This window comes from Argentina silus (assembly GCF_951799395.1).
Source record: "Argentina silus genome assembly, chromosome: 13".
Taxonomy (NCBI): Eukaryota; Metazoa; Chordata; class Actinopteri; order Argentiniformes; family Argentinidae; genus Argentina; species Argentina silus.
The window spans coordinates 6,406,949-6,419,788 of record NC_139667.1 but is presented as its reverse complement, the minus strand read 5'-3'; the positions used below and the strand labels follow the sequence as shown (position 1 = coordinate 6,419,788).

The 12,840-nt window shown below is 42.0% G+C and overlaps 2 protein-coding genes across 2 annotated transcripts; both read left to right on the top strand.

Moving 5' to 3' along the window:
- Window positions 1-116: 116 nt before the first annotated feature.
- On the top strand, window positions 117-5,460 carry LOC310813697 (ubiquitin-conjugating enzyme E2 D2-like). Its single transcript, XM_083682782.1, has 7 exons — window positions 117-511; window positions 2,051-2,114; window positions 2,497-2,528; window positions 2,813-2,890; window positions 3,210-3,315; window positions 3,621-3,714; window positions 4,731-5,460. The coding sequence occupies exons 1-7, from the start codon at window positions 488-490 to the stop codon at window positions 4,774-4,776; spliced, it is 444 nt and encodes a 147-aa protein (XP_083538908.1). The 5' UTR covers window positions 117-487; the 3' UTR covers window positions 4,777-5,460.
- A 509-nt stretch (window positions 5,461-5,969) lies between these two features.
- manba (mannosidase, beta A, lysosomal) lies at window positions 5,970-12,541 on the top strand. Its single transcript, XM_083682970.1, has 17 exons — window positions 5,970-6,392; window positions 7,112-7,206; window positions 7,390-7,495; window positions 7,701-7,871; window positions 8,125-8,248; window positions 8,447-8,619; window positions 8,819-8,938; window positions 9,067-9,218; window positions 9,495-9,612; window positions 9,767-9,853; window positions 9,938-10,105; window positions 10,252-10,470; window positions 10,763-10,927; window positions 11,079-11,223; window positions 11,329-11,471; window positions 11,577-11,834; window positions 11,950-12,541. Exons 1-17 carry the CDS (start codon window positions 6,177-6,179, stop codon window positions 12,172-12,174), a joined length of 2,685 nt encoding a protein of 894 aa, XP_083539096.1. The 5' UTR covers window positions 5,970-6,176; the 3' UTR covers window positions 12,175-12,541.
- The last annotated feature ends 299 nt before the right edge of the window (window positions 12,542-12,840 follow it).

The following is a 12,840-nucleotide window of genomic DNA, read 5'->3' as shown; positions in this document are numbered from 1 at the left end:
AGCGTGTTTGTTGTTGTGACACAAGTCTCGGAGGGGAGGAGTGATGCCCAGGACCGCCCAATCTGAATGCGTGTAGCTAGCCAGCTAAAGCTGCCAGCTACTAGTTGTTTCGGACGAAGAGGACATCTTGTTGCTAGCATTGTGCCGAGGAAGAGCTATTATTACGGACTAGCTACTGATGAATAAATACATCAATGACTATAGAAACGCGCTCGATCGTTTTGACACATATTAAGGGGCGATAGGGACGTAACATATAACTGTTTGGGTCTGTTTCTTTTGTCTGCGATCGCAGCAAATGCATAGGAGTTAGCTTGCTAAGACAGCTAGGTTAGGGCCGAAGGCGAAGTTTACCATTTTGCATTAGCTGCTGTTCATTCTATAATATTTTAGCAAGCTAGCTACAATACTGCTTAGCTATACTACGTCAGTTGTCTTTCCATTCCCTGGCGAACAGAGAAGATTCTCATAACTAGTCGGAGCGAGGATGGCGCTGAAAAGGATCCATAAGGTTGGTAACTAGCTATTATAGCTAGCTAGCTACCTCATCACACTTTGCAAGTCAGGAACTGAACGAGAACGACAGATAAACCAGCCCCGCTATGACTGTTGCTCATTAATTTAATATGGAAACGTTATTTAGCCAACTGGCTCGAAAGTTAGGTATTTAGCCTATATCTAGGGCAGTTAGCTACAGAAAACGTTTGCAAAATGGCTCACTTTGCTAGCCGGCAGCACTGCTTTGACAGTTCTGATGTTGTCAGTCAGAGCCATATATGATGTAAGGGTTTGATAACTAGGAAGCCAGCAGCTTGTTAGCAGACTTTCACAAGGCCTTATCCTACAGGCAACACAGCAGCCAGCAGTGAGATCTCTATCCGAGGTTTGGGCTTGCCAGTTTAGCCATGGACCTACAAGGAAGTTGTAGCTATGCAGGTAGCGAGTGATAGTTGGCTCTCTTAGATAAGCTAATAAGTGAGCTTCTTAGAGAGCAAATGTAATGTTTGTAGGGCTATATCATATCCATAAGCCAAGGTACCTGGCTGGAGACAACAGCAGTCAAGTCAAGTGTAGCCAACCAACAGCTACAGATCTGAAGTTTTAGTGCTTGACATGTCAGGTGTGTAGGCCCAATGTCAGCACATAGTCAAGTTAAGGTTATTGTCCAGTAATTATACGTTACTGGTTACTTTGCTCTTTCTGTGAGTCTACTTCATAATGCCTTGCATGGGGCATTAAATGAATTAACTGAAGAGAGAAGTAACCCTAGTTACACTGTACTTCTTAAAGCCATCTGGGACAGAGTGTGGAAGTCTTTATTGTTGAATGCAGACTGTGTGTGGGAAGCCCCACAGGGTTGGGCGTAGGCCCCCACCCCTTTAAAAATAGACAGAGACCTAAAAATAACAGCAGAAGCAGAAGTAGCCACCTAGGTTTCATCTTGCTGTCAACCCTAGTCATGATAACAAGTTGGCCCCTGCCCCTAAACTAATGCATAATTGAACATGAGGGGGAAGACAGACAGACAGGCAGGCGGTAGGATCTTTAACAGAGAGGCTTCATCCGGACTTCCTGAGCACGTTTATTCTCCTTGAGGGTCTCATTCTGCCTGTCTCGCTCTACCACATTACAGTACACGCCTCCATTGTGTGTTTGTTTATGTTGGCACCTCTGATTCTTTGCATGTCAGGACATTTTCTCTATTGATTCTTCTCCCACAGCACACTGTAAAGGAAGCTGTTTAGAATTGAACTAAGTAAGCAACTCAATATAGGTTAGTATATAAAACATATTACTCAGCCCAGAGCACCCTTTGGAATTCTTTTTTATTTTATTGAAATAAGGCTGTGGCAAATTATTGTTTTAGTTTGTTGTCAAACAGCAACAGAATCATACTGGAGTAGAGGGGCATGCTTACCTCAGTATAGGTGGTGTTGAATGACAGTTGGTCTTCAGATTAGGAATTATCTCACTGTTCGTCGCTTTGTGTTGTTACCTTTTAAGTGTCAGTCATTAAATTCATTGTACTCATCTCCCCCCCCCCCCACAGGAGCTGAATGACCTGGCTCGTGACCCCCCAGCACAGTGCTCAGCAGGCCCAGTGGGTGATGACAGTAGGTGTCATGTGATAGATAGATAAAAACTTTATTTATCCCTAGGGGAAATTCAGGTTCCAAGTAGCTTAAAGACATAGAGACATCACACATAACATACACATACAACATAAGCAGGATTGTAAACAGGAAGTCTATATGAATACTATAGACAGATAAGAATAAAGATACTGAGAAAAATATACTAAATACTAAGTAACAAACAAGTCCACATTGATGTGCTGAGGCTGTATGATAAGGGTGACAGGGCAGGGACTGACCCTGTGGTACAAGATAGTTCAAGTACCCTAGTATGTGTGTGGTTAACTAGTGTTCACTGAAACACCTATGAAGTGGGTTTAGCTAAACTATCCTAACTCTGCTTCCTCTGCTTCATTCACAGTGTTTCACTGGCAAGCCACCATCATGGGACCTGTAAGTATGTCCACTGGCTTTATTGATAAGTGATTGGGGGGATGACTTGAGGACTGTGACATTGATAGGTCACAGCCATAGGTGTCAAATATGAATATTGTTGAATTTTGTCATATAGAATTTATTACTGACTCAGTCTGTGTTTTACTCATAAGAGCATAGATGGATTACGTTTGACAGTAGTATGATCCTTTCTTATAACAAGACGTTTTGGGATGAAGGATGTGATGATTAGAAAAGGGAAGGCTGATCTTTGACTGATGTTTACTCTCTCTGACTTCCAGAATGACAGTCCATATCAGGGGGGAGTTTTCTTCTTGACAATTCATTTCCCAACAGACTACCCTTTCAAACCACCTAAGGTAAGACATTTAAGCTTTTGTTCTCTAATATTTCTTTCACTGATTAGTGAAACGTTTTAATGAAAACATGCGAATTCAGGGTATATATTTCTATTGTTTTTTTGGTTAAAAAATGCAAATAATTGCATGATTTCATAATTTGGCTGAACTATTCCTTTTAATCAGTAGCAAAACATTTACTGGTGTGGGCATTTTTATTATCATAAGACCTGATGACAATAATGCAGATATTGTATTATTTTTAATCTATTGACATTTGTTGTGCTGATCTTCCCTTTTGTTTTGCTTAACCACACTGCATGTTGTGTCTCTCTTTTAGGTTGCATTTACCACAAGAATTTACCACCCAAATATTAACAGTAATGGCAGCATCTGTCTGGATATTCTCAGATCTCAGTGGTCTCCTGCATTAACTATTTCTAAAGGTAGGGGGTGCATTGACAGTCAAAATAGATCCACTTTCTGTAATCTTATACCTGTGTAACTTTATGGGACTGATGGATATATTTTACATTTAATGTTGTACTTGTTAATAATTTGTCATTGTCCAATCAACATTTTGCTCCACCACATGCAAGTGTAAATGTATCAGAAATAGTCAGAAGTTGTCATATTGTGTGGCCTTTCAAGTGGTTGGTAGAGTAACCACTTGAGATCAGTCCACAAGAGAAGATCCATTCACCTGCTTCTAGTCGGAACCAGTCCCTAACTTTTACTTCTTTCTCTGCAGTTCTTCTGTCCATCTGCTCACTCCTATGTGACCCAAACCCAGATGACCCGCTAGTGCCAGAGATTGCACGCATCTATAAAACAGAAATTGAGAAGTAAGTATTCTGCACAGTTGCTGACACCCTTTCAGTCTCCTATCAGGAAAAAAGACCAATATTTAAAACCCGTATTTTATTTATTGCACACTTTCATTGTTCATATTGTCACAGAAGGTGAAATTACTGATTTTGTTATTTTCAGTGTACAGTAAACACAATTGTCTGTTGCAGACGGCATATAGAGTTTGATGCCGATAGTCTCTCTCAGCGTCAGGCTGTTTTCACTTCTTTCTTCTTTTGAGGCTGTTCAGCAGTGCTTTGTCCACTGTTCAGACTGAGAACTCCAGCCGTAGGTCTGTGCGTGCAAATAAAGCAGTCAGTGCCTGAATACGATATGTAACCCAGGTTTGCTCTATCAGGTATAATAGACTAGCTCTGGAATGGACAGAGAAGTATGCCATGCTTTAGGGTAAGGCTGTGGGCTAGCTCTGCATTTTGGACAGTAGTATGAGTTTGGTCTATGTTTGTGGCATGTAGTCCTCACCCACTGTATGTCACGCTGGACTAACCAGAGGCCTTCTTGCCCCTGCCCCTTTGCTGTATACTGCAGTCCATGTAAGGCTGTAGTCACCATTGTGTTAAAACTAGGTTTGATGGGATTGTGTATTGTCATAGCAATGTCAGATTTCTTATTTATATTTAGCTTGCATGTTTTGTCCTGGCAGTCACTTGTTGTAAACAAGTAGCCCTAATATTGTTTTGGCCTTGGAGTGAAGGAGAGGTAGTGGTGTAGTGAGTAGGATACTGTGTGTCATTTCAAATGTTCATGTATGATGTTGATCCAATTAGATACTGCTATCAATAAGTGCTTTTGAACACTAATCACTTTTCTTACACTTTCTTTGTTCTTTCTTTGTGAAAGAATGTTATTTTTGAAAGAATGTTGTTTTGGACGACTTGTAGTTTGCCCTGTATTTCTTGATTGGTGTGTCGTTGGGGATGTTTTTTTTCCTTTTTTAGTATGATTTCTTCTATAGTTGTGGGGGTTTGACAATGTTGTCTCTCTCTTACAGATACAACAGAATAGCAAAAGAATGGACACAGAAATACGCCATGTGATGACATGGATGACACATGGAAATCTGAAGGAGAACGTTGTAGCTGGATTCAACTTAAATTGTTGGTTTCATTTTTTTTTTTGTTCTTTAATTAGACCATTTTGCCCCCATTTTCACTCATGTGCTCATAAGAAGATAGTGTTTCTAGCTTGGACATGTGCCAGTTTCATTTTAGATAAAACATTTTCATCGGGAGTCTTCTATGGTTCTGAACTCTCGATGTGAGCATGCACAAGTATACGGCCCGGCTTGCCTGCGCTGCCACTTGGTCATAAGACTTAATGACCCAAATTGACGGTGTTACTCGTTGTTTTGAACACATGCTGAAGACACTGACTCAACTGGACATATCTCATCTGGACCGAGCCGTTGGTGTGATGTCAGTGTATGCTTTTCTAATAGTGTTAGAGACCCATGGCCTGAGAAAACATATTTTACGTCATTACCAACTGTGAACAGACAAACCCTGCAGTATGTGTCAGCATCCACAGTTAGGAAAATATAAGAATTTTAATGTTGTATTTTATGCATGTTATTAAAGGTATATATCCGATATGTTCTGCAAATGAAGTGGATTGCAGGGGCGGGCAGTTGGAAACTTGGTCCCTTTTAAGGCTTTCTAGCATTTATTTTTCATTGTTTTAGAAATTGAGAGCTATTAGTTCATTCATCCTATTAAACACTGTCTTCTTGTAGCCCTGAAATATGATGCAAAGCTAACGGTTGATGATCAACTATAGCTCTGTTTCTTTTAAGTTTTCCCCTCAATAAAGTTGCTTAAAGCGTAACACAATGATGTGCTGTGTTTTATTGTTTGTGTACAAGTTTTTTGCATGTTTAGATATTCGATTATGAAATACTGTGTTATAGTGGTGGTGTTAACTAGCCACTAGGGGGACTTGACAAACACTTGAAACAGTTGGTTGAAAAACGATAGCAATGCAACAGGTTTTTGTGGACAGCTCATCTGATTCTGCTACACCCATTGTAAAAGTGTCAATTGTATTGCATCTGATAAAACTGGTCAACTTGACATTACACACTAAAACATGTTTCCTGGATAATTGTCTCCATACCACGTATTGAAAGCACTGCCAAAGCCATGATCACCCGCGCCAAGCCCAGATGTGCCACGTGCGACAATGAACCAATCAGCTGATCACGTGTCATATGACCTGAGTCGAGAAGGTAAACAGACGGCGGTACACCAGAGCTGTTTGACTAGAAGACCTGTTAGATCCCTTTTAATACTTTTAATTCGGTATGAGGGGGTCTACTAGGGGTCCCAGCAGGTTACAGTGATAGTTCAGTTGGGTCTTATGCTGACCTTTTCTTTCGGCATTTTACTATACATTCACTTGACGAGCATGCCTGCTGAAGGCTACATGCAGTACACACACAATGAGAGCGCTTCGTAAGAGAGGAGACATTCTTATTTACTTTAATTTTGCAGTGTGTTTTCATGTCTTGTTTGGATACATTATATCCGGAGAAGAGCCGCTCGTGTACAATTTAAACGGGAAATGGACGTTACAGAACTCAAATGGGTCACTGTCGCTTCCTGCAGAAGTACCAGGGTGTGTTCACTCAGCTTTGCTGAAACAGGACTTTGTTCAGGTACGATTGACATCATTTTGTACATGTACAAGTTTTCTTTGAACTTTGCACTTTATTTAACGATATTGTCCCTATGTAGTGGGTGTATTCAATTCACTGTCTTGGCGGAACGAGCTTCCTACTGCTGTCAGGACTGTCGTCATCTGTCCATCTATATATCTATCTATCTTCCGCCCTAGACTGAAGACCAACTCTTCAGGCTACATGTTGACTGGCCCTCCTAAAGACCTCTTCACCCGCCACTACCGCGCTGTACAGTTCCTCTACTGTTAATAATAAAATAAATAAATACAAATAATCCTTCCTTCTTCTAGCATTGTGAATCTCAATGGTACCTGGTCCTAGCATAGATTGTTGCTTATGATGACTGATGTATAGATGATTCACTTACTTTAGACAAATGTACTTCGCTTGTAAATCGCTTTGGATAAAAGCGTCTGCTAAATGTCTAAAATGTAAAAGTGTGTGACACTCTTTCAAGTCACACCAGACTAGAAGTTTTCCATTCAGTCAACATTGAGCCAAATGTGCACTGAGAAGTGATTAAGAAATAATGAATTCCACGGATACCTGAGTGGACCAATTAAGAGCATAAAGCACAGTAAAGTGCAGTTGTTTTTCAGGATTGGGTTGTTTTTTTTGCCACTACTAGTGTGCAGCTCAATGTCTCTTTCTCTGAGATAAAGGCCTTTGTTTTAATACCCCCACTCTCTCCTCAGGATCTATACTACAGGTTCAATGATGTAGCTTACAGGTGGATTGCCCTTGACAACTGGACATACACGACCACAATATCAGTGTCATCTGCGCTAAGGTAATTTTATATTATGCTCTTTTTGTTTTTGTCAATTCTTGCAGTTCCAGAATATGGAACCTCCCGCACGCAGTTCCAGAATATGGAACCTCCCGCATGCAGTTCCAGAATATGGAACCTCCCGCATGCAGTTCCAGAATATGGATAAATTCTCATACCTTTGCTATCCTTCTGTCTACTCAGGGCTAAACAGAGAGTGCAACTGGTGTTTGAAGGAGTGGACACTATAGCTTCCATCTACATGAATGGAATCATTGTGGGCAAGACGGATAACATGTTTCGCAGATATGTATGTTTAGAAGACAAAAAAAAGAAAATCATGTTATTATTATCATTGTTATTATTTTTGTTCAAATGTTCATATTTCAATTCTTGTATGTCTTTCACTGGACATGTGTGGGATATTTTTTCTTTAACATTATCCTTCTGGAATGCTGTAATTTCCCCTGTATAAGAGGCTGTTTCATGTAATTTCATGTCTCTCTGGTCTTCAGGATTTTGAAGTTGGTGCCCTGTTAGCGGATGGTGAGAATGTACTGGAGGTGAGCCTCCTGTCCCCTGTCGTTTATGCATCTAAACGGAGCCAGGCTTCTGCCTACAGGGTGCCTCCGGACTGCCCTCCAGATGTGCAGAAAGGTGAATGTCATGTCAACTTCATCAGAAAGGTGAGTGGTACGAATTGGTTTCAAGTTTAGACAATTGCATTGTTTTGATATTAGTTTGTTTTATTTGTTTTGATATGAATGTTTGTGTCTTGCTGCAGTACAGTGATTCTTAACCTCCCTTTACAGACAACTAGCAAATTCACATACTTACCTTGAATCACTTGCTGTAGAAGGTCAGTGTCTCCAATGAATTCACCATTTAAAAAAAAAAAAATATATCAAACTCTGTATACTGTAATGGTCTTTTTTCCAGGCCCAGAGCTCCTTTAGTTGGGACTGGGGGCCGTCATTCCCATCCCTGGGGTTGTGGAAAGGGGTGCGTCTTGAGGCCTTTGATGTGCTGCGGCTGATCCATCTTTCTACTGTCCCAGTCTACAGTATGTCCCCCTACTATTGCACACTATCAATTTCATAACCTCGTTGAGCTCTCTCACACCTTTGGTGCTTTCTGCATCAAATTGTTCAGGTTGAATTAGTGTCACCAAATATTTTTTTTAATTTTTATTATTGTATTCCAATAGAATTTGTGTATTCTTAGTCTTGCTGACCTGGCTGTGACTCCTCATTTCTCCCAGACTCCACCCTCTCTCAGTGGACAGTGAAGGCTGAGCTGCTTGTTGATGCTGTTGAGGCAACAAAAGGGCAAGTCACCCTTTCTCTGCTGGATTTGAACACAGAACAGGCATTCCAAGTGTTGTTTCTCCCTGGGCAGAGCAAGTACACCCTCAACCTTCATGTTAACAACACGGTGAGCAAAGGATGCTGGGAAGGTGAATGTGTGAATGCAGAAATGACCTTTAATGACCATAGATTGTCCAGCCCAGATAAATCTGTTTTAGTGTCTCTGTTCCTCACTGTGTGTGTGTGTGTGTGTGTGTGTGTGTGTGTGTGTGTGTGTGTGTGTGTGTGTGTGTGTGTGTGTGTGTGTGTGTGTGTGTGTCTTCTAGAATACAGGGAACTGTAGTGTGGACCTGTGGTGGCCCAATGGATATGGTGAACAGCCTGCATACGACCTATGGTTGAGAGCCATAGTTGGAGGAGGATTCGCCTTCAGCACACACACCCAAGTCAGAGCTGACCTAATCCTCCTTCCTGTCCCCCCTCCTCTCATTCCTCTCTTTCTTTTTAAATGAATTAATCTGTAATGTGGCTCTATCATTTGTTACTGAAAGTCTGTTCCCTATTTAATCCCCAGGTGTATTTCCGCACAGTAGAGCTAGTCCAGGAGCCTATCGTTGGTTCCCCTGGACTGAGCTTTTACTTCCGGGTCAACGGGCGACCCATCTTTCTGAAGGGCTCCAACTGGATCCCAGCTCACTCCTTCCAGGACCTGGTCACCCCTACTGTGTGAGATGGGTCTTTGGGCTCAGTCAAGAACCTTTTACTGGTTTAATGTTCTTAATTTGGGATGTGTTTACACTTTAGTCATAGTTGTCATTGTCGTTGTAGTAGTAGTGTTTTCATTTAGGTGAAAAATGTAGTATATTCATTGGATTTATTATGATTACTATATTATTATTCTAACATTGTGCCACATATAAATGCCACATTGTAAATTGATAGATTTCAAGGAAGTTGTCTCTGTACATTATGCTTTACTGGCATCCGTTCTGTGTGTTCAAGGCTATGGAACTTGCTGAAATCTGCTGTGGATGCCAATATGAATGCTCTCAGAGTCTGGGGGGGTGGAGTCTATGAGGACGATGAATTCTATCGCATGTGTGATGAACTGGGGATCATGGTAACTTTTGTCTTTACCAGACTTGTATTTGTCTGCCTCTGTTGGGATGTTGACTAAAAATAATGGACAAATCTGAATCATATATTGCATTATGTAATTGTCTGAATTCATAAGGAGAACTACTTGAAAAAACGACTTGAATGGCTTTCCTTAGGTTTGGCAGGACTTCATGTTTGCCTGTGCGTTGTACCCTACGGAGCAGGACTTCATTCAGACAGTGAGGGAGGAGGTAATCCAACAGGTGAGCTACACTCAGTAATTGGTGTGCTTTCCTCTCAATGTTTGGTACGATATAACCAGTGCTCTTTCCTGTTTTGTCAATAAGGTGCGACGTTTGAAGTCTCATCCCTCTATCATTGTGTGGAGTGGGAATAATGAGAATGAGGCTGCTTTGGCAACAGATTGGTTCGGCATTCCTGTATCCCAGCGACCTAAGTACCAAAAAGACTATGTGACTCTGTATGTGGACAACATTAGGGCAATTGTTCAGGAGGTGAGTAACCAAATGGCTGATAGTTTTTTTTATGTGAGTCATGTAATAAAGCACTAGATAGTATAATAACACATGGTATAATAACACATAATAACACAAAAATAGTCTTTGTTTGTTATAATGATAATGGCCCATCTCCTCCTCAGGAAGACAGGAGTCGCCCGTTCCTCGTCTCCAGTCCCACAAATGGGGCTGAATCAGAGCAGGAGGGATGGGTAGCGAGTAACCCCTATGACCCTCACTTTGGGGACAACCACTTCTACAGTTACACCCAAGACTGCTGGGACTGGAGGGGCTTTCCCCGTACCCGCTTCTCCTCTGAATACGGCTTCCAGTCCTGGCCCTCCTTCTCCACCCTGCAGAAGGTACTGTACAGCTGCTGCCATTGGATTCAAAACCGGTGACTGGGAAGGCCACTGAAGAACACTGAACTAATTTCTGCTTTGTGACATGGTGCATTATCACACTTGAAGTAGCCATTAGAAGATGGGTAAATTGTAGCCATGAAGGTGTACAGGTCTTCCTAATAAAGTGTTCGGTGAGTGTACAGGGCTCTGTTAGTTTGACTTGTCCAGGGTGAGTCCTCGTATCTTGTTGTCTCTCGTCTGTATGGACATGGATGGAGGTCTGAGACTGGTCGGTTTTCTGTGCTCACAGGTCTCACTGGCAGAAGACTGGAGCTACTGGAGCAACTTCTCCTCCCACCGTCAACACCATGAGAACGGTAACAAGGAAATGCTACAGCAGGCTGGTCTACACTTCCACTTGCCAGACTCCTCTGACCCATTAAAACGCTACAAAGACACTCTGTACCTTACACAGGTAAACTGCACACACAGCATCTTTTAATGCTTCAATCAATGTGTTTGCTGGTGTGCTGCGGTGAAGCATTCAATTTGGGTGAGTCGTAACAAATGTGACACTTGAAAACATAACCTTAAAAACCTTGGTTCTCTGTGTCGTGTTGTAACAGGTTATGCAGGCCCAGTGTGTTAAGACTCAGACAGAGTTCTATCGCCGTAGTCAAAGTGAGATTAGCGAGGGTAAAGGTCATACCATGGGTGCTCTCTACTGGCAGCTGAATGACATCTGGCAGGGGCCCTCCTGGTCCTCTATTGGTATGCGTCACATTGACATAAGTATCCATTGTATCGATGTTTGGCTTTTTTGTTGGAAAAATGTGCCGAAATGCATTTGGAATAATACCTCTTTTCTGTTTCCAGAGTTTGGTGGGAAATGGAAGATGCTACATTATTTTGCTCAAGACTTCTTTGCCCCTGTGCTGCCCGTGGGCTTTGAGGACAAGGATTCTCTGCTCATCTACGCTGTGTCTGACCTGAGCCATGATCTCAACCTGAGGGCTGTGGTAGGTCGTCTCTCGTCATCATGTTAAACTCATCCCAATAACTGTTTCTCATTAACATGAACCTGCACATTCAAAACACAACGTTGACTTTTATCTTATTACCAGATGACAGTGTATGAATGGAGTAGTCTGGATCCTGTGTGTACTCTGGTCTCTGGGATGACTCTAGTGAAGGGGGGAAGCGCTGAGGTCATCCACAAACAGCTAATCTCTGCCCTGTTGGCTGGATGTGGGAGTTGTACCCGTCTCACCTGCGTTCTCACCTTTCATCTTGAAGACGAGAGTGGCCAGCAAGGCCCCATGAATCACTTGTTCCTGAGCTCACCCAAGGAGGCTCAAGGAATGCAGAGACCCAACATCACGGTAAGAGATGCACCACCAGGAGAGACTCTGCTAAGGTTTTTATTGTATAGATGATGCTCTGTTTCATCTCCTTGTCTCTCTTTAGGATTAATGTAATACCATCTCCCTCTTTTAGGCCAAGGTCCAGCAGGATGAGATAGGGTACCTTGTCACCCTCCAGTCCTCTAGAATTGCACCTTTTGTCTGGCTTGACATGGGGAACATTCCAGGACGCTTCAACTCAAACGGCTTTCTCATGGTCACAAGGAACAGAACAGTTCGTTTTTACCCCGGATGTCCTACCAGCGTCCAAGAGTTATCCTGTGCCCTTATCGTCACCTCCTTGAGAGATATGCACTGAGCCCCCATCCAGAAGTACCTAGAAGAATCATGTTACTATGCACTACCCACTGTGATAGCGTTGTGCAGCTATTTGGCACTGGACTGAACTATGGACCCCTTTAAATTTCAGCACTGATTGTTTGACTTGGGTTACTGACTATGGTCAATGGTTTGCTGTAATGCTTATAATCTCTCTGTATCTCAGATGTGTAAAGATACAGATACCAGAGTCCACCAGAGTCCCAGCCAGGTATGGATGCACATCATGCTTGTTATGTGGGACCTAACACAATTGTGCCATCGTAAAAGGAGGCCAATGTTTGAGCAATTAGAATGTTTGGTTTGATTTTTCTATCTCATTTTAGATAATAAAGAAAGTAAACAGACTTTGTGTTACAATATATACTGACTGCCATTAGTACTGCTGTTAGAACAGATGTATTCACATGCACTTGGGCTATTTTATCCACAAGGAGGCAGTAGGAGGACATTACCCAAACCCTAGACTAAATTGTTCAGTGTTGACAACAAGTTTAGACAAAATGTGAGTAAAATACTAGTCCTTTCTGTACTATAGTCATATGTAGGCTACCATGCGTTGCATGCCACTGTTCCTTTTTTTCTGGGACTCAAGTCACCATCCCTCTTCCCTAAGCTGTAGTTCATTAAACGTCAGAAAGTCACT

Bases quoted from the DNA above. Each gene is read 5' to 3' on its own strand.
- manba (XM_083682970.1), top strand. From the start codon at position 6,177: ATGAGAGCGCTTCGTAAGAGAGGAGACATTCTTATTTACTTTAATTTT. The intron at 8,620-8,818 runs GTGAGCAAAGGA...TGTGTCTTCTAG, and splicing joins ACCTTCATGTTAACAACACG to AATACAGGGAACTGTAGTGT. The intron at 8,939-9,066 runs GTCAGAGCTGAC...TTTAATCCCCAG, and splicing joins CCTTCAGCACACACACCCAA to GTGTATTTCCGCACAGTAGA.
- LOC310813697 (XM_083682782.1), top strand. From the start codon at position 488: ATGGCGCTGAAAAGGATCCATAAG. The intron at 512-2,050 runs GTTGGTAACTAG...CCCCCCCCACAG, and splicing joins CGCTGAAAAGGATCCATAAG to GAGCTGAATGACCTGGCTCG. The intron at 3,316-3,620 runs GTAGGGGGTGCA...CTTTCTCTGCAG, and splicing joins TGCATTAACTATTTCTAAAG to TTCTTCTGTCCATCTGCTCA.